The sequence below is a fragment of the Vigna unguiculata genome, chromosome 9 (genome assembly GCF_004118075.2).
Source record: "Vigna unguiculata cultivar IT97K-499-35 chromosome 9, ASM411807v1, whole genome shotgun sequence".
NCBI classification, from domain to species: Eukaryota; Viridiplantae; Streptophyta; class Magnoliopsida; order Fabales; family Fabaceae; genus Vigna; species Vigna unguiculata.
In genome coordinates this window covers 6435995-6459014 of record NC_040287.1, presented here as the reverse complement: position 1 = coordinate 6459014, position 23020 = coordinate 6435995, and the positions used below count along the sequence as shown (strand labels likewise).

Sequence of the window (23020 nt, the reverse complement as noted above, 5' to 3'; positions counted from 1 at the left end):
CGATGTTATAAGTATAATAAATTTATTTTAAATATAATTGAAGAATAAAATACTGTGTTTGTACTACAGATATGTGCACTAGTGTATCATCATGGAGGTTGAGGGAGTGAAAATTAATTGCAAATTTGTAAGATATAAAATATTTATAAGTTTCTCAATTTGAGAGTAATTACATAAAATAATAATTTAATAATATTTAATCATTGTAAAGAATATTAAAAAGAGTATAAGTGATTATTTTTTTATTCTTCTCAAATATTAGAATAAGAAAGTACAATTATTTTGAACTTATACTTTTTTATGTAAATTGACACATTTGTCTTGGAGTTATATATAAACATATTCTATTCTTAATTATGAGAGATTTTGCATTCTTTTAACACTAAAGTTTGTTATTTTCTTAATTATATTTCACATGGGTCTTATAATCATATAAGGAGTTAGATGAATCAACTTAAGAATCCTATTTATTTTATTAAATTTATTAAACAAAAAGAGAAAATAATTAATTAGAAAAATATCAATTATGATGGAAAGAAAATGAGGAGATGATAAATAAAAATTGAACTTTAGACTCTAAGTTGCATGAGAATTTTTTGACTTTCCTTTTTTTTTTTACGGCTCCACATGGAAAATTATATAAATATTTATCGATCACTATTTATAATTTAAAATATTACCTTAACTCATCGAGTGAATCCTAATTTGATAAATTGGTTTTTATAAACAAAAATAGTATTGTTCTAAATTTTTTTAAGGAATAGAAAATTATTAAGGAAAATTCAACTTGAGAGCAACTTTGATTTTTAGGGTTCACATTTGTTGAGTAGATCTAAACTCATTAACTACATATACTCTCATCTAATAAAATTGAATTTAATGAGTAAATTATCAAAAACTTTAGATGTTTTTTCTTATTTTCCTTTATGCATAATTTCTCTAATAAAAATTTATCAAATTTGTATCATATTCGCTAAATGAAATATATTCCAATGAGTAAATATGACAAAAAAAAGTTTTACTCTCTATTATAGATTTGTTGAGTGAAATAAATTTATTGTGTTCTCATAAGAACTTAAATGGTTTTTGTATGCTGAAATGTTTCCCCCCAAAAAAAAAAGTTGTCCTCAAAATTTGGATCTCATACCAATATCAATCAAACATACACGAATATTGAGCTTTCTTATCCTCTTCTTCATTCCATGTAGATCCTCTTCTTCATTCCATGTAGATTCGTTAATGGAGTGTTTTAAAATTGTGATTGAAAATTTGGATAGACTCTAATTTGAAAGTGAGATTGGACTTTAAATGTATATCACTTCATTCAATTGCATGGAATGGATCAAATATTAAAACATAGATAATAAGATCCAAGTCTACACAATTTTCAATAAGTAAGCCTAAGTTTTGATGGTAAGAAATAATACCAAGTTTTGATAAATCTAATGAGTTTGTCAAGTGTGAGTCTGAAACATCCCTAAAGAATATTACTTGATTAAATAATTAAATAAAAAAAGAAGAAGTTCAAACGTCACAATATTATTATTCCCAACGTGGGAAAATATAAAATGTTTTAACAACGCGCCAAAAATTTATAAAATAGTAGTAATAAAACATTACAATTTCCAAAATTCATTAACCATAAATGAAAGCATAATAAAAAAATCCCTAGCTCTAATCCCAAGCTAGCCCTCACTCCGTCGTCTGCGCATCCACAACATCACATGTATCATCATCTGCTCTCGTGTAACACATCGCCAATCACAAACAGAAAGGGTAGGCTGATAAAATTAGAAATAACATATACATTAACAAAATATATAAATAGGACACTCATTTTATTCATTATACTTAGTTCTTGGCCAAGACCTTAACCCCATAGGCTTTTCAACCTTAACATCACACATATAGTTAGCCTCAGATTCAGGATTCATGATGCTCACACGAACCTACCCGCTCGTGGTCCTACCTCTACGAACCTCCCCGCTCGTAGTCCTACTCTACAAACCTCCCCGCTCGTAATCTTGCTCTACAGGCCTACCCGCCCGTAGTCCAACACATGTGATCCACCAGCTACGTACCTCCCCGCACGCGGCATCTCTCAAGTGTGAGCACGAAAGATACGAACCTACCTCGCTCGTATCCCCACACAAGACTAACTGGATATGAACCTCCCTGCTCATATCATCACATGTTCACCACCATCCATGAACTTACTCACTCATGGCACAACATCTCCTGATCCAAGTATAACATCATTGTGTAAAACAACACACAAACAAGTCATTGACAACAGCGTTATCGCCTAGCGCAGCCTAAGCGTCGCCAGGCAAAATCTGCCTAAATCGCCTGGTGGAACATCTCTACCGCCAGGCGCCAGGTCAGTTTAGAGTCTCTGTTTGAAGGTCTTCCGCCTGGCGGACCACACCTTGCCACCAAGCGTCACGCGGGACAGGGACTTCCCTAGGGTCCTATCTCCTGGTGCACCTACTCAAGCCGCCAGGCGCCATACAGTGGCGAAACCTGCTGGTTTTTTGGCACTCACCAGATTGTCCTTTAATCTAGTTGCTTCCAAAATCGAAATGGCATACTCTCGTATCAGAACCTAGTTCTAATTTCCTATCCATCACAACGGGATCTAATTCCTTATAATTCAAATTCATCGTTCAACCATCTCAAACTAGGTGTTTCACCCACAACACTTTAGATACACCATTACTAAACAACTTAGAACCGAACAAGTCTTGCTCAGTCCCTGTACCATGTTCAACTCATTACAATCCTAGACTTAACCAATTAGTTATGCATCTTTTCCACATTCCATTACTATGCCTAATATCACACTCTCTACTCATAAACACCTTTATAATCCTTCAATAGTATATACTTGTTTCCCATGTTTATACCACTAATTCCAGCTGCCCAACTATCCACATTGAATCACCATTGACCACACTCCATGACCTCTATACTAATCCGAAATCATAGTTTATGATTCAGCACTAAAATCAGTTATTTCTTGTTTCCTTCTTATCTAACTTTCCCATTCACTCTTTTATTTATAGGCGAAAAAGTCCCCAATCCCCACATATCGATATATGAATTCTCAACCCCTTACTATTTTGTGCTCTATCTCTTTCCTTCTTATCACTTAACTAATTAAACCATCATGACATATTTCCACACTCATTACCAACCCACTCTTAGCATAACATACCCTCCAACTCCTTCCCTAGCCTTAATCACCATAACTTCCTGGCACCAATTCTTCCTATCTCATTGACCAATTTTTTTTTTGTCCCAATTCACTCCAACCAGCCTCTTTCGCAACCATCCAGTCAAAACACACAATTGCCCTTGTTCCAAGCGTCGCCTGACGGCTAGCAAGGTGCCGTCAGGCGGTGCATCAATAACTGGCACAAGCCAGATTTCCACACTTGCCCAGAAATCTTTACTCCCATGTTTTGACCCACAAGGAAATTACACCAAGCCACACCAATTCACTTAAAATTTTCCAAGGTCACACAGTGCAATATCATCCCTTTCGCGTATTATAATTATTAGAATAATTAACATCAATGTATCACTCCTTCCCTTCCAAGAACCCAAACCTATAATAAGGATTTATCATACAAGATTATTGACTATGTATCACCACATACATAATTATCACAAAGTACATAGTAGTAATTCACCCAAACAATGCACGCAACACAATTCCAGAAGTCACACTGACTCCCGCACGAGAAATCCCAAAACAAACAAGAAAACGCGAACAGTGTTGCGCCGCCTGGTAGATATTCATTGCCGCCAGGCGGTTCATGCCAAAACCAAGAACACAGTCAAAATCTGTTATGCTGCCTGGCGGCTCGGGCCTTACCGTCGGGCGGTTTCTGGGCAGAAACCTCAAAAAACAGCGTGAATACACAGGAATTTCATGCAATTATCTCAAGCAAGGTCCAATACAAACTGAGCGAATTTAAAACATAAATAAACAACTCCCCTTACCTAGATTCCTTGCTTCAAATTCGAGATTGAGGTGTGTATCTAACCCAATGACTCTCCCTAGCTTTGTTTCTCCTCCAACAATGGCTTCACTTCCAATCCTCTTTGCAACCCGTACCAATTCACTAGAACTCCTCTGCCCAATGGTTCACACGCAGTTCCAGACCTCACTCTCTCCAATTTCTCCCTCTCTCAATCTTAATGCTCTCTTAATTACCCATTTAATTTACTAGAACGAATTTTACTTAAAAATGTGGCTTAATGGTTATTCATTAACCATTACTTTGTATCATCCCTTGACAGCTAGGGTTATTTTGTCTCTTCAATTCCATGCCAAAAATAAAAGTAGGCAAAAACAAAGTTTAGTTTTTTTCTTAGCAAGGTTTAAACCCACAATCCATCAATCACAAAGCAAGTGCTCAACCAATTCAACCAATCATGTTTCGTGATAATTCTTGTAATTTTAGGATGACATTATCATGACTCACATTGAAATATATCAATAAAATAATGCACAGTTAAATAACATACAATTGGCACACATAGGACTCGAACCCAAGTCCTTTCACAGAATTAAGTTCTCTTAACCATTTAAGCTAGTACTATTCCATGTCATAGTACTCCGCATTAAATGTCTTAAAGACTCCTCTTACCCACATTTATTAAATAATTATTTAATTTTCTCGGGTCTTACACAGTCAACCTAATATTACTTCTAATTCAAACAGACATGGTGTGTCTTTCGTTAAATGTCTTATGAAAAACTAATAGACGTCCAAAGATTTAACGACAAGTAAATAAAGGCACAATAAGTCTCATGAGGTATCATTACAAGACTCATGGCTAAACAATTGAAGCACTAGACGATCAAGATCTAAGTAGATGACTCCAATATCACAATATATGCTCACGAGGATGGTCTGTAAGTTATAGGACTAAACTCACAAACATCAAAGAAGATCCTAACACATGCACAACCTACTCCCTGAGTGATGTGTATTCATTTCAATGCAGTCAAAATGGTCAACATTAGTTAGATAAAATGTGTCCTTGTATTCAATAAAACGAGTATAATAATGAAGTGTCAGCCAAAGTCAAACATATATTTTAAAAAGGTAACACCAAAGATAACTCACAAGGTCGAAATGATTTTTTTTACACCTATAAATATAAGCTCTCCATGCACATAAAGAAACATTCACCAAAAAACCATTTATATGCATAAGCTCTTATTCTTTCACTCTTTAAAGCTTCTAGTAGGGGTGTCAAAATGGGTCAGGCTTGACAAGCCCGCTTGCTAGCCTGTCCAAAAAAAACATGGGTTGGATTACGTGTTTGGACTCGCTAGCCTAAAGAAGCCCGACCTGCTAGCCTGCGGGCCACAAGACAGACCAACCCACAAAAACCAGCAACCTGTTTCAACTCTCATAATTCACCTTTCCTCATTCGTTCGTAGTTCAGCCACAACATAAACAACCACATGTGACACAAAGAGAACGAAAACTACCGCACCCATCTCCATCTTCTTCTATGCGTGACGCCCCAACAACACCACCTTCACCAACGGTTGTACCATCTTCACCTCGTTGTTAATGTTAGAGTCGAATATGATCGCCAGTGTTACTCAACTTTTCCAAGGCGCATTGTTGGCCAGGAGCTTCACCAGTGTTGCCACCAATCCTTCTCCATTATTGTTCAATCTTCCTTCCCCACTTTAAATGGGTTTTTTTCTGGTTGTGGGTGTTTGAGATGAAGGAGAAGACAATAATGGGTGATGGTTGTTGGAATGTTGGGAGAGAGTTGGGGTTTTTGGTTTTGCAAATTGTGAATTGGGGTTTTTTATTTTGCACATGATTATGCGAATTGCGAATTGAGGTTTGTGATTCTGCGAATTGGGTTTTCTGATTTTGCAAATAATTTTTGTGAATTGAGGTTATTGATTTTTTGAGAATTGGGGTTTCTAATTCATTAGGGATGATTGCAAATTGGGTTTTTGATTTTTGGTTGCAACCTATCTCATCTCTAATGAATGATTTCATTGATTATGTTTTTGTAGCATATCCTTCTTGCAAGTTCACAAAATGCATGTGTAAAATAAAACTAAAAATAAAAAGGAAGAGGTCGACCAACCAACCAACTCATCCATTGACGGTTTGGCTCAAGCCGACCCAATTTTGACGACTCAGAAACAGGTCAAGCTTAAATGGGCCAAATTGACCTGTTTTGACATCCCTAACTTTTAGTGAATTAGAAATATCATTTGTTATACTAGGAAAAAAAAATTCTCTACTTGCACTTTTCATATGATTTATTTTCATTTTTTACATCATTTTTTTTTCAATGGTAATAAATTGGATTCATTGTACACATTTGCTTAATTTTTTATTTTCATCTTATCTCAATATTGTTCATTGTTTTTGTCATAATATTCTATATAAAAATTATTTTTGACTTGTTTTTGTTACATTGGATCATAAATTTCTAAGGTTTCAACATGAACATATGTTTTGTTGGATTTGGAGTTATCTTTTATTTCTTACAATTTTTAGAATTTTAAAAGATTTGCTAAAATTTTGTAAAGGCACTCATGCACAATAGACTTTTCATGTATTAGCTTAAACTTTTGTAATTGGGATTATGGACATACTTAAAGCCCACATTTACTTCAATTTCCAAAGCTTAGATATCGTCAAAATGTGCTTTAAACAAAAAGATAAATATAATTTACTAAATTTCAGAGTTTTAGTTTTTCTCCTTTTCTTTCATTTTTGTTTATCTTTTCCACTCGTCCTTTGTTTTGCTTTTATTTTCTTCAACAACGAAGAACTAAATCTTTAAGGGTCAACTCGTATAATTAAGATTAAACAAGTCAAATTTAATTTTGCACAAATCCTTCTTCACTTCGGGTTTATTCTTTTCTTCTGAAATTTTGATTTTTCTATTTGTGATATCAAATTACATTTCCAATTTTAGAATTCAAATTTGGAATAAATTATCTTAATTTAATGACTAAATATGAATTGGACTAAATGATACTTTGATCCAATTTGTATAATTAGTTTAGTTTATTAATTGAATCGATTAATTGTTCAAACTTGGATCTAAATATTTGGAACAATGTGTAAGAGGATTCTTTGGATATTGAATCTATTGATTTTCTTTTCATTTATTCTTCTTTTATTTTATTTTTATTTTTTTTGTAATTTGTGTTTCATAATTTCAATTCTTAAATCCCCAATTTAATTTGTACAAAAAGAATACTGAAAATTGAAAGTAATTGATACGTGTCATCTGAGAATAGACCTAAGTTATGCTCTATATTGTAAAATTTAAAGAAACTTAGTTTGTTTGATTTCGAATACAACATTGAAAAACACTTTCATTGTATATCCTTCATGTTTGTATGAAGTTATATTATAAACAAACAGTTATTATATTTCATATCTATTTGATTGAGTGTGAAGTCTTATAAAAACAACTTTATTGTTGTATAAATTGGTTAGACATTATGTACTTGTTAACTTAGAGGAAGTTCGATTAATAACCTGAAAGACTTTGTGTACACATCTGAGTCAAAAGTGGTAATGAAAAATATTTGTAAACATTTGACTATTTAGTGGAACCCTTTGCAATTTGGATTACAAAACTGGATGTAACACAGGTTAGGGATCAACAAGTATAAAATTCAAAGTGTTCATTGTCTCTTTGTATTACTCATATAGTGCTTCTCTTAATCAATTGTAAAAATATTTTATAAAACAATTGTGAATGTTTTTCATGAAAACTTTAAATGACCCTTCAAGACTTTAATAGTACAATCTGAAAAAATCTTTAGTGCAATGTTTTAGCTATATTCAAATCTCTCCTTTTTAATATTAACATTTTATTTCATCAAGAATGTGTTTTAGCTCGACTATTTTTTCAAATGCTACACAATTAAATATGTGTTTTTTCTGGACAATAGACAACTAAGACGTTCTTAAAAGTTTTTCAAAAAAGAAGAAGATCAATTTAACCAATTAACTTGTATCATAACAAATTAAAATTGTAGTGATTTTTCACTAAAACTTTTTTTCTCTTCAAATAATTTACTACCAACTTATCATAATTGATTATTTGTAACATAATTAGCTTTAAACCAAGTTTTGAAAAATCTATAAATTCAACCTCTCACTAACATGCTAAAAACTTTTGAACAAGTTTTAAATACAAAATTTGAGTTATTTATTCATCTAAGCAATTTTGAACTTGTTTCAAGAGTGCGTTAAGAATTCATTCACCGCTATTATTTTTTTTCAAAGATTTAAAAAGGGTTATGTGTTAAAGTTGTGAAAACACTAGAGAATGCTTCTACTATAAAACTCGGGTAATATCTTTTCATTCTTTTTCTTTTTGAATTTGTGGGTTAATCCCATTTTGTTTTCTCTTAGTTTTCAAGGGATAAATTGATTCTCTTGACGTGGTTTCAAGAGATATGTGTTACATCCTCTTTGTGTGATCAAAGGGTTAAACTATATTCTATTGATTGTATTCAAGAGTTGATTTGTTATCTTCCTATCTTGTATTTGATTCACATGTGAGCGTGCTTGTAACAACTTGTAAAGATATTGAAAATTGGTTATTCAAAAGGTTGAACAACTAATACTATATGTAGGATCAGTTTGCTCTAAATCGATATTAAATTCTCCTATAATCTTTCTTCTTCCTTCTTAGTCTTTACACATTTATCTTATTGTTTGTAAATACATTGTGTGATCTTTATCAATATTGATTTCAACACAATTGAACCTAAGTGTCTAACACAAGAATAAAAGTGGAACCACACAACATGGTCAATGTTATAAGTTTTTGTGGAAAGAGCTAAAGTATTTGTATTATTCATTATGTGAAGTCACCCAATGAGTTTTAAACTATTCTCTCTCTTCTTCTTTTTTCATTTTCCACGTGGATCAACTTTAAATTCTAGTTTTACATTTATCTTTTAAGCTATTAAACTTAGTGTTCAACTTTCATTTTCTATACCAAGGTTGGTTTTCAAGGAAGAACATTCTAAGACAATAGACATCGTTTTTAAAATTCAACCCTACTTAGTTAAATATTTTATTTCCCTCTTTGGTTTTTTATAAGTTTAAGATAATAAAGATGAAGAAGAGACAAGAGTATAATATCCTTCTATGACAAAATGAAATGTGGTTAGATAAGATTTCAACCAAGATATAAATTTTGGTGGTCTCTATCAACATCCAATTTCGTTCAAGTAAATAAGATTTATTAATAAAAAAAGGTTTTTAATTTATTTGAGAAAACCAAAATTTAAAAAGAAAATGAAAAATAAATAACTTAAAAACTAAAAATTATTAAAAATTAAACATTACTCTTAGCACCTCCCAATTTTTTGTTTGCACCCCCTGTCACTATCAGATTGAGTTTGACCCAACCTCCCTTATTACTACCTCGCAAGCCCCTCAATATGGGTCATCTATGATGCACCGATACTTCAACTTGGATCACGTATCCGTATCTGACACGTATTTGTATCCGATACTTTAGGATACTTTATCGATACTTATGAGTGAAGTATCTAATTTACAAAGTCGTAGTACAATACAAGAAAATCTTTGAATAATGATTAATTTTAGTAACAAAAATAATTAGTCACTATATAGTGATTAATTTAAGTATCAATTTAAAAACTAAAAATTATTGGCAACTAAAATAATTCCAAAAAATTATAATTAGTCTCTAAATTGATAATTAAAATCATTTTTATTATGAATTGATTTCTAAATTGGTCCTTAACATTAGTTACCAAGATTTTGACTACCAAAATAATTGATTTCTAAATTGGTCACTAACATTAGCTACCAAGGTTTTGACTACCAAAATAATTAGTCTATAAATTGGTCTCTAACATATTTTTGGTTACTAAAATTGGTCATTATTTAAGAGTTTTTCTACAATGGTACTTTTATGATGGCAATAATTTATATTTTTTATGTTGATAACTTTAGTACATATAATTTTAATTTGGATTAACACAATAACAATAATATATTTATTATGTTTTTAAGAATTATTGTACCCATTTTTCAATATTCATATATCTCATATCATATCCTATTATTTTCAAAATAAACGTATTGACGTATCGGATACGTGTCGTATACGATAAATGTATCGTATTCGTGCATCATAGTGGGTCATCAATCCAAAACCAATTCACTCTTTGCATTCCAAAGTTCACTCCTCACACACCCATTACATGAGCCATTAACCCAAGACCAAATCACTCATTGCATACCTTGTTCTTTGTTCAAACTCCCTATTTAATGGGTTGCTAGTCCAAAATCCAGTTTTTTACATTCACACCCCTATATTTTTATTCACACATTTGTCTATACCACTTAAAATCTTCTCCACCCTCACGTTGTCACTTGTTTCACCTCTTCTCTCTTTCCTAACAAATTCTTCAAACCCCAACATATACAAGAACCCACGCTACTCAAACCCATACTCACCATCTTCATTCTTCTTCATCCTCTCAAAAAAAATCCACATTTCCATCTTCTTCCAAATTTTCACTTCCCATATTACACTTTTGCTCCGCACCATGATTTTTAACTCAGGGGCACACACTCACTCCTCTATCTCTCTAACCACACGAACCTCCATCATCTTCCTCATCCTCTCCAATCTCCACACCCATGGCTACCATTTCCATTAGCTTCATCATCACCACGCCACACTTAACCCCATTATCACCTTCATCTTTTCCACCTACACATCACTCGCACAATACTTCCCCACCCTCAACATCTTCATAAAACCCCCATCTCCATCTCCAAAACCTCACATCTGCCATCAGTGGTGAACCTACGTGTACACGAGAGTGAGCAAGCACAACCCCTGATTTTGTTAAAATTATTAGTAAGTATATGAATAAAATTTATTTTACCCCCTTAATCTTATATATTTGTCCTCTCTTAGCATATTGATCCACTGACTTAGGGTCTTAAATTCGTAATTGATTGTCATCTCCATTCACCATACACTTCACCCCTGGAGGATCCTCCTTGCATTTCTTCATCACTCACACAAACAAACACACTTTCTTTCCCCTTTTTTTCCTTTCCAATTCTCAATTCCATTGAAGCAGAAGAATAAAAAGAGGAGAAGAAGATGAAGAAAATTTCTACAATCTAATGAATTTGGTTTTAATTTAGATAGTTGTTACATTTAAAAAAAATTGGAATTGAATTGAATCAAAGAGACACATATGTATAGACTAAATTGAATACAATATGATATGTGACATTATTCTGTTTAACAATGGCACATGACACTACTCTTCTATGTAGATTTGACAGTGTCACATACCACATCACAAGATTTGACACGTGAATAACAAAAAACTTTGAAAAAAAAAACTAAAAAACTAAGAATTGCCACATAATATATTTTTAACCCGTTTGTAAGATATTAATAGAGAATACCTAGTTGAGTCAATTATTTAAAAAAATAATACTTTATTGAAAAAAAATAAAAACCTAATTAGAAATTTTCAACCAAAATAAAGAGAAAATGAATAATTAAATCCTAAATATATAATTATAACTTTAATCATTTAGATGAATAAACATTTCCATCAAAAGCCACTCCGAAGTGGCCTCATTGAAAACATCACCATGCATGGTTCCACGCCATTTAGAACTTAAAGACTAAATTATAAGGTGGGATGTTGATGGTTGTAAATGTGTCACACGAGTTAGTGGGGCCACTCCAAATGAGAAACGCACAAACATTGTACAACTTGATTCTGCCTTCAATGCTATGCATCAGAATCACCCACTTCACCCCCAAGTGCCCAATTCCCATTACAAAATTATAATATGAATTAAGTTTTTACACTATCATTAATAATTATAATTTATTCTAGAATAAATAGTTAACATTATTAGCAGTAAATATAATAATGAAACTAGAATAAATATACAATTTTCTTCACGATTTTACAATAATTTCACATCTTCTTTAATTTTAAAATGTACACTCATTTCTCTTATGAAGATCTTGATAAAACGACAATACAACTTTTCTAATTTTTAAAAAACATTTATTTTTATTATATTTGTAATAAAATGACGTTCCTTTTCTTAACTTTTTAATAGAGTAACACTTGTCTCTATACTTTATTTTAACAATAATTTATCAATTAAAACTCATTGAAAATAGTGAAAATTACAAAATGAAGTTTTAAGATATAAAAGTTGTTCTTTGAAAATAAATTCTTCTTCATACTTTTTATATAAAATATCATTAATAATTTTTTAAATAGAAAAACATCACTTTATTAAAATATAAAAAGATAAGTAGGGTTTAAAAAATGGGTTTTTAATTAAAACTATAACTCATTGTAATTTCTCTAAATATAAGTTAAATATCCAACATGGAGCGCAATGCGGCTAGACACAGACACCACCAACGTTGACTCAACCACTTGTTTTCCCATTACACTTGCAGTGGTTGGGATCACGACACGTGTAAAACATAATGATACGATCTTTTACTTTGGTGACCAAATTCGACACGTTCTTGATCACATTATATATTTTTTTTTCTTAATCATCACCACATTCCAGTTTTTTTTAGGAAGAATTTATGTTCTTCCCCACTCCTAAACATAACTTTGGTGACCTAATTTTAAATTTTAAATTATTCCCTTTAAATTTTCAATTGTACACCTCAATGCAGTTTAAAACTCAATTTCCAAATTCCAATATTTCACAAATACGCATCCATTTGAAGTATAATCAAAATAGATCTTTCTTAATCTCTGTATAATACGTTTATCGTCTTATTCATATACGATTAAGTGTATTTTTAATCAAATATTTATTGAATAGGTTCTTAGGTTATCAAAATGTTTTCTTTTAAAAAAATATCAGCTCAACTAAAGTTGTAAAGGATCTTATCATTATACAATTTTTGAAATCGTTTTCAATGATAGTTGTTGTAATATTGTTATTGGTAGAAAATTTTTATTGAGAGATGAAAATGTATATATTAGAATCGATTTGAAATATTATTAATTCGAGGTGAAAACATAACATTTCTGTGGTGTTTCTAAATACAAGTTGTGTTTATTTTATATAATGAAGTACATTTATATTATATTATATATATATATATATATATATATATATATATATATATAAAACATTAATTTTCACTACATAATTAGGGATGGTAAAACAGGGTAGTCCGACCCATTTTGGTCTGATTTGTCCTTAACCCGTCAAAAATGTGTTGGGTCGGGTTGACTCATCAAACAAAAACGGATCAATAATAATAATTCGTCCTGGACAAGATAGGCTAACAGGCCCCAGACCGGACTGGGCCATCATTTTTTTTAATTTGTTTTCAAACTTTATATATTTTTTTAAATTTGTTTATATATACATGTAAATTAATATTAAAAGCATATTTAATCATATAAAAAAATTTAAAATTTTAATTGATTAGTAATGTTTTTAATTAGATAAATTAAAATAATGATTATTTACATGATATATTATCCTATTATAACTAATAATTGGAACTTAATTTATAAGTGCTAATGATTTAAACTATAATACTATTATATATTTACACAATTTTAAAAAATACAATATAAAAAAATTATTTTTTATTTCTATTTTTAATTTAAAAAAATATGGGTTGACTGACCGAAACGAACTGATCGTATTTTAGTTCGTCAAATTATCGGATTGAATAGTTCAAATAAGAACAAATTTACGGGTTGAAGTCTATATTCCAACCCATTTCTTTTAACATAAACTAACAAATTGGTTCGTGAAAGCTAATCCGTTTTGTCATCTATGTGAAATATATTATCTCTACTACATTTAATGTCTATAATTTAAAAGCTTTATGTATAGTAAACAAAATAATTAAATATTATCCAAATACTTACATATAATAGAGACAAAAATATAGTAGGTACATATTGCTAAGCATATTTCATGATATTTGTTCAAACATTCATTTATCTAAATTATCATGATTCCAGCCCCACCAAATTTAATAATTTATTTTCTTTTAGTAAAAATAGCATTAATTAAATTCACAAAATAATACATGAGAAATTCGTTATCTTAAAAGTAATACTAAATAGTCTTGTAAAAGAATTCTAGATTAAGTTATTGCCCTAATAACTCTGAACATATACTACAATTTCATAATTCCATTCTTAAATTGTTTCTTCTGATTGAGCAGGTTAATTTTCAAGATTATATAAAATTTTAGATGGTATGATACTTCACAAAAATTTCAACTTATCATGAGTGAATGTAAATTTTCTATATGTATGCTATTTGAATATAGAGACTTCTATACAATACATTGCACCTTTTTTTATAAACTTTTATATAATACGATAAATAATTTGTAAATATAACTAATTAAAAATTAAGACATAAAAAGAAAATTTAAAAAAACAAAACTAAATATTTAATAAAAAAAAGTTGGAAACATGAATACAAAAAGAAAAAAAAAAACAAGAATTAAAGTTAAAATTAAAGGAAAAAAGCTAAAGTCAAAGGAAACTAAAACAAAATAATAATCTAATAACTCCTTAATATGTAAAACAAATTCTGAAAAATGTTATAACTACTTTTCATTAATGTGGATAAATAATTATTTAGTTGATATTATTTCCCCTTTTTCACGTCTAAGCATTTCATACAAAGAATGAAATCCGACAACTTAATTAGATAAAATTAATGATAATGAAAATAAAGCAAATCAAAATCAAATAAATAACAACAAAAATCTTGTTATTTAACTATCTTAAAGTAGTACAAAGTTTATGATATACAATCAAAGAGGCACAGAGGAAGAAATTAAACGTGTGCAATTATCCTTCTCCACAAATGATAAACATTTTTCAGACAACTTTCCTAAAAATTCCATTGGAAAACATAACCTTCATAATTTTTTTATAAATGATACCAGTCATTAAATTTCAGTATCCTACTTAACCTGGTAATGCATCTCCATAAGACAAATTTTAACCTTATCAAATACGTAATTAATAGATGCAAAGATATCACACACCCACGTGTACTCACCGTAATTTTTCTAAACATTATAAGATTTAAATTTTATGATCTTATGCAGATTGATTAGTTATAAAAATTATTTAGTAAATAATAAATATAATGTGTGATTGTTTTAGTAAAATTTAACTACATTACAAGTCTCAGAAAAATATTTGACCAACAAGACAATCATTTGAAGATTAATTTCAGAACTAAACCCATATTTAATCTGAATTTAATTTAAAGACAATTATATAGCTTAAAAAAATAATCTGTAGACTAAAATAAACAATTATTATTATTATGATAAAAAAAACTGTTAAATTAAAAAACTTTATCATATAAGATTAAATATTTGACCGGCTTTATTTATATTCAAAGGAAGCGGAGACTCCGGGAGCTTATAAATACCCCAAAACATTTTCACATTTCTCCACGAAACTGAAACTCTTGTTATTCTCTTCCTTTTCGGCAATGGACTCGACGAAGCAACAAGCGCAGAAGTTTCTGGTGACGGTGACGGCGGTGCTGGCGGTGCTCGCGAAGCGAGCAAGCCGGCTGCCGCGGAAGCTGAAGGCGGCGGCGCCGCCGAAGGATGAGTGGAGGATCGAACTGCGATCACCGAAGAAGCTTCTGAGCAACATAGGCGGCAAAACGCTGCCGTTTCTGCCGAAGAAGAGCAAGAAGAAGCGCGGCGAGAAGGATTGGGGGAACGGCGGGGTGTGGCAGAAGACGATTCTGATGGGGGACAAGTGCGAGCCGTTGGATTTCTCGGGCGTAATCTATTACGATAGTAACGGGAAACAGGTGAACGAGATGCCTTTAAGGTCGCCACGCTCAAGTCCCGTGCCCGGGTATTACTTCATCCGCCACCGGGAACACCGCGACCACCACCCCTGAACTCTCTCTCCGCCGCCGTGTGCATGTTCGGTCGCCGCCGTTTGCTTTTTGATGTGGGATCGAAAAATTGTATAGAACATCTGAAAGTTAGAGATTTGGATGTTTATTGTTTAGATAAATAATCTAGTCTCTTTTAAACTATGTTTTAGATTTAAGTTTCTTCTCTTTGCCATGAAAAAGGTGGGTGAATGAAATTTTCACAACTCTTTTCTTTGTTATTAATGATAATGATCTTGGTTAGTCTTTGTTACTTCTTATGAAAATAATTAATATCAACTGTTTATTATGAAAAAAAATAATTAATATCATTAATAAGTATTTTGAATGCCGAAAATATTTTCCCTTTAAAGTTATCTCATTTCTAAAGTATTACTTGGTTGAGGAAACAAAACAAGTCCATCAACTAGTTGCAGTGTTGCTTGTTTAATCTTTTTTGATATAAAAATTTAGATTTTTAATTTATAAAAAAATTATTATTATTTTGGAAAGATTGAAAAAGTTTGAGGTTTTTTTTTTTTAGTTTTTCTCTTTGTAGTTGACTTAAATGTGTAAGATTACATACTTTTTGTTTATCTCTTTTGGCAAAGTATGGTAATAGTTAAAAAGGATAAATGTTAATTACGCTTGAAGTGTTTGAATAAAAATTAATTATTATTTATTAAATTTAATGTTATTTTTGTAAGTATTTTAAGTTTAATTAATGTATTATATTGAATGACATGTAATATAATAATGTGAAAGGAAAAGGAATGGTTATGGTTGAAATAGCATTTGCAGAAAGTATGAATTGGTGGGTGAATTTGTGATGCATGGTGTGTGTGGTGTCCACTGGAAGTCGACTTTGAATTCATTGTAGTTGTGCTAATCTTAATGCTTTTGCGTCCACTCAACGCGCTTTCAGTGTACCTCGTTTTTTTCTCTCTCCTTTTTTATTATAATATCATATCCTCACTTCTAGTCAACTATTAAATTAAAAGTTTAATTAAGTTTTAATTAATTGCAAACTTAAATAGTTTTAATTGAGTCCTGTTTAAAAAACATTGTTTCATTAGTTAGTTTTAACAACTTTTATATTTTGTAATTAAACTCTCAACTTTTGATTTTGTCAGAAAGACCCTTCTATGGATTAGTTTACATCACGATTACATGTGTTTATTTCCACATGATTAATTTGATTTTTGTATTAACGTTTTATTAAAAACACAATAGCATTATTTTATAAAAATAATTAAAGTTTAAGACTTTATGTTTTATTGTTTTCTTTATTGTAATTATTTTTTAAATCAAATTTTAAAATGAAAAAAAAAGACATATCGCTCCGACTGAAACAAAACAAAATGACAATTAAAAAAATTATAAAGATTTTTCATATTTAGTATATTACGAAAATTTAATAAAAATTAATTAAAAATATTGAATTTTGGGAGAAACATAAAAGTATATGAAATATCAGGCAAGATTACTTTTAACAGCTTATTTAATCATTTTTAATCTATAATCTTAATTAACCTCATTTCCGATATTTAACAAATGCAAGTTACTACCAATTACACTTTCCTTAATTATCTATTATAAGCACTTAAGAATAGTTATTTGCTTGACTAAAAATTGGTGTTTTATGTGAAAAATAAATCAAAATACAAGTAAAAAAATACAGGTAAGGAGGGTTAAATTGCGTTTTATTATTATTATTATTATTATTTTGAAATGTATTGTTTGATATCAAACAATAAAACAATGGTTTTAGGTTACCGAACGATCTATTAATTTTTTTAAAGATTAATTTATAAATATTTTCTTTTTTTTTAAATACAATACACTAATATGCAATCAACAAGGATAAAAAGAAGGAAAAATTACTATTTGACAATATAGACTATATTCAATTTTCATTGAATTGATTGAGTTATACTAATGCTATTTTCGATTTTCATTCAATTGATTGAGTATTTTATAAATGTTGTATAAAAATTATAAATGTTATATATAAAAATTATAAAGGAAAAATAGTATATAATAAAATTTATAAATGTTATGTATAAAAATTTAATGCTATACAGATAATTAAATTCTATTTTTTTAACATCCTTTTCTGTGCCAATATTTATATAAATACGATCTATTTCAAACTTTATCCACATAATTTTTCTAATTATTTTTTTTCATTCCGTTTACTTCAAGGTTCCTTTGGTTATTAGTTCTGATAATTATCAACCCGTATTAATCCATAATCACAAAAAATCCCAATTTAAACCAATTTTATATTTATTCTAAATTATTTGTTTGATTTGTGTTGATTCAATAAAATAAAATCAACCAATTTTAATCTTTATTTTAAATATGTATTTTATATTGATTTATATAATTTTAATTGTTATTGTAATTACGTAATTTAGTTGTTTTTATCATTTTAAATAAATTTTATTTCAGTTAAAAAAATGTAGGTATATTTAAAAATTATTCCGCAAAATAATAGCATAAATACAATTTTTAAACTTTTTAAATTTTAAATTTTATTTGTGTTGTAAGTAAAATAACTATAATTTAATAAATAAAATATTAATTAAAAACGTCAATTGTGATTGTTTTTTTGGGATCTATTTAAAAATCCAAAATATAGTAGTGCATTGGAAAGAGAATTTTTATTGAAGTGCTTACGTTAGAAAACCTAAAAATGAGTGAATTGTATACAAACAATGTAAAATAAGGCACCGCAAATTAAAACCTCCTTGGAAATGACATACAAATATTTGTATTATTTTGTAGAATAAGATATCAAATGACACTCTTCTCTTCACAGTATAAAGATTCAATATTTGTTTTATAACCAAAAATATACGTTAAAATAAAAAGGTGATTAATAAGAACAAAGAGTAAAACAACTTTTGTCACAAATTTTATATCAAATTAAATAAGAATGTATAACAATATATATGAATTTTTATTTAGTATATATAAGTTGTTTTTCTATTTTATTTTTAATAATATAAGAATTAACAAATAATTAAAAGAAATAATCATATAAATTTACAATTATTTTTAAATTGTGTAAGTATTCAAAATATTTGATTATATATTTTTCATATATATATATATATGAAAAATGAGATGTTATAATGTACATTATTTAAATAATTTGTAAATACATTATTTTTGTAAAGAATATATGTATTAACATATATATATATATATATATATATATATATATAATAACATACAGATAATATTGTTAACAATATTTTAAAATCTTTAGTTAGATTTTCGATGCACAATATAATTGTCATGACACTTTTTTACAAGATACTTTTGTATTAAACATGTCTTTTGGATGCTAATATCAACTATTTTTAATGTTTGTGTATTTTTTTTTATTATTTTAATTTTAATTTTAATTTTTTTAGTTAAATATATTTTTAATCTCTAAATTTAGACTCAAAATTAATATAGATAGAAAAATGGGTTAGGTTCGACAGACTAACCCACCAGTCAACCCAAAAAAAGTCGAATTAGGATAGAGATTTCAATCTCTGAACCCAATTCATCCCGGCCTGCTGAACCATTAACCCGTCAGGCCAGTTTATAGGTCAAGCCGAGTTAGCCTGCAACCTGTTTGGATAAAATAAAGAATAGGAATATCATGTGTCAGCTTGCAACCTCTCTAAATTCATTTTTATTTCTCAGTGAGAGACTAATCTCATATCCTCTCGCAAATCAACTTTCGTTTCTCATTTCTTATTGGCACTCACCGAAGCCAATGAGATTTTAAAATCCTTAGTCATAGTTTCAATGCACAATATAATTGTCACGTGACATTTTTCTAGAAAATATTTGTGTATTAAACATTGTTGGGGCTAATATCCACCATTCTCAATATCTGTGTATTTTTCTTCATTTTTGAACATTTTAACTTTTATTTTTTGATTAAATATGTTTTTAATTCCTAAATTTGGACTTAAAAATGATATGGATGGCAAAATAGGTTGGACCCAACAGGCCAACCCACCAACCTGCCCAAAAAAGTCGAGTCAGGTTAGAGATTTCAACCTGTGAACCCAATTCATCCCAGCTTGCTGAACTTGTTAACTCGTCGAGCTACCTCGTAGGTCAACGTCAGGTCAGCCTGCAATCTGTTTGGTTAAAGAAAATAGGGACATCATGTGTCAGCCCGCATCCTCTCTCATTTCATTTTAATTTTATAGTGAGACACTCATAAAAATTGAAATTCGTTCATGTCCTAAATAAATGGATGTAGTTTTTTCTTAACCTGATGCCACTAACTTCTATTTTACTTGTTAAATGATTTTTCAGGTTAATATTTGAACTAAAACGTGTCAAGTGATATAAACAACTCAAATGTTAACTAATAATATTGCTTAAAAAAAGTTAATGTCATTTAACAAAAAAACCCTATCTATTCATTTTAAAGTTCGGAAACTAAAATATATTAAAATTTAAAATATTGACAAATTTTAATTTCACATCTAAAGATTAAATATATATTTAATTTTTTTTTTACTTTTGGCCGACACTACATTATAAAGCACTTTTTTGATTGAGTAAAGAATATGCATTATTTTGAACACCTATATTGAGCAACTATAATTGCACTAAAATAAGTATAAATTATTTAAATATTAGGTTTGTGTATTAGGATTTTGTTTGAAGTTTGTGAATGCGTTATTTCAAACTTTTTAATGATATTCTTGAGCATCAAATGTATAATTGTAGTGGTAAGTTGAGATCTTAATCATTGAATATCTCATGTTTATGTTTCTTCTAAATAAGTCATCTTATACTTCTTTGTAGCATGTCCAAATTTCGATCATTTAATAATATTTCACGAGATTTCTTATGTTTCTTGTATATATCATATTGTCTTCTAATCATTTTATTATTCTTTACCAGATGTCAAAGAACAACAAATTATGTTTATTTAGCTTTAAAATAATTTAAATGAATTCACATTGAACAAAACTTGGTATAAATTTAGTATTATTTATTATCATAAAAAACTTAGAATAATTTGTTGAAAATTATGTAGACTTTCGTCTAGGCGTCTATGTGATAATATAATGCATACAAACTCAATTAATGGAAGTTATTCCAATCATTTAAACCTAAAAATATGCGATGATTAAGATAAAAAAAAAAAAAAAAAAGTGGGACTGAAGTTTGGAAAATTGAAAGGGGGAGTTGCAGAATTGAAGCTAATGATGACAAAGGTGAGAAGATGAACTCTTTTGAAAAATATGTCTTTTCAAAGAAGTAACAAGTGGACAATAAGCACGAAATATAGGTTATATAGGTAAAGTTTTAGGAAATAAATGTCAAAAATGAATTATAATTAATTAGAAATGCATAATTTCATTATGAGTTGAATATCGTGACGAATGACGAAGTAATTGATATTTTCATTACGCAAAAACAAAAATAAGTAATAAAAAAGAGTGTAACCGTGTTGCTCACCAACTTCCTTAGTTTATACATATTTTTTTTCATACAATTTTGATAATTATTTATTTATTATATTACATTTTTATCCATTTAAACGTTTATTTTCTTTTTCTTTTCGAGTAGAAGATTTTGCGGGGCATTGTTCGTCACAGACCCAGCTTCTCCGTTAGGGCGATTGTAACCAAACGTAGCTTTAAAAGAAATTCTATATAAAGGATTAGGTAAACAAATTAGCCTAACTAAATAATACGGATTATAATTAGAGAAAATCTTTTAAAATATCTTACGTAAGTTTAAAAAACTTAAATTTTATATAACTTAAAATTATAATTTTTTTAGAAGTGTTTCGAAAGACTAATCAAAACACGCATAAAATTTGGTTGAAGATTTCATGATTTGTTATTCTTTTAGTTTTGGTATTGATTTGACAAATTATTTTTTTTTATTCAGCAAAAGTTGGTTTTTAGGTCTCTAAATTTGTGACAAATTTGAAGTGAGAAATTACGTTGATTCCAATTTCATGTGGGAATATTAAGAATTCCACCATCATCAATGTTGTCCACTAATATGGAGAGTTAGGAAGTAAAACGAAAATTGTGTTCCTATATAATAGTTGGTGACATGCTAAATTAGAAAAAACTACCCTAGTGCCATTCAAGGTCGGTCACAGTAAGCATCATCATAATTGCAGTCACATAAATTGTATTTATATCATATTTTCTAAACATCATAGTGATCCTAACTTAATTACAATTTAAAACCATTGCAAAGATTTCAACCATCAACTCATAAATTTCCAGATTTTTTTTTAAACCCACAAATTTCAAGATAAACTTTTACTACTATATATTTTTGCTAATTTAATTTTCAAAATCCGGGTTTAGTATTTTGGAGAATCTTTCAAATTTTATATTTTGTTATGACGAAGCTAAGGAGGAAGAAATAATGAAATATAGCCTTTACTATTTTATCTACCATCAACTATGTTACCCAGATACGAAAACGGGTATGGATATGACACGAACACGGACATGAAAATATGGTTAAATTAAAAAAAATATAGGACACGAGACATGTGTATATACATGTTAAATTTGAAATTGTCAACTAACACAAAAATGAATCTAATTTATCTATCTAATATCTAATATGCGAAAAAGTAGTAATAATATAAGATTTGTTCCTTATTTTAATTGTCAAAATCATGTCAAAGATAAAAAAATATATTTCAAATTAGATATAGTGTGTTTTACAAGTATCGTATAAGTGTCGGTATTCGATACATATCAAATACGGTACACGCTATTTATGAGGCGTGTCGGAGTATCATAGACCATCAATCCAAAAATTGTATTAAGTTTCCATATTATATTTTTTCACTGGTGTCATTTTTTCATAAAATTATCAAAATAAGTTTTAAAAATTTTAAATATATAAGTAGATTGCATGATGCAACTTTACTGTGAAAAAGTTATATTAAATACGCATGACTTCAAACTTGTCAAAATAAAGTGGTGTTGATCCTATAAAACTTTTTTTTGTAAGAGAAGAAGTCAAATGAG

The 23020-nt window shown here is 29.1% G+C and overlaps 1 protein-coding gene across 1 annotated transcript; it reads left to right on the top strand.

Annotated features, from left to right (window-relative positions):
* Positions 1-15518: 15518 nt before the first annotated feature.
* On the top strand, positions 15519-16254 carry LOC114164160. Its single transcript, XM_028048708.1, has one exon. The coding sequence runs from the start codon at positions 15579-15581 to the stop codon at positions 16002-16004; it is 426 nt and encodes a 141-aa protein (XP_027904509.1). The 5' UTR covers positions 15519-15578; the 3' UTR covers positions 16005-16254.
* Positions 16255-23020: the final 6766 nt, after the last annotated feature.

Excerpts from the sequence above, each read along its gene's own strand:
- LOC114164160 (XM_028048708.1), top strand. The coding sequence starts at position 15,579 with ATGGACTCGACGAAGCAACAAGCGCAGAAGTTTCTGGTGACGGTGACG.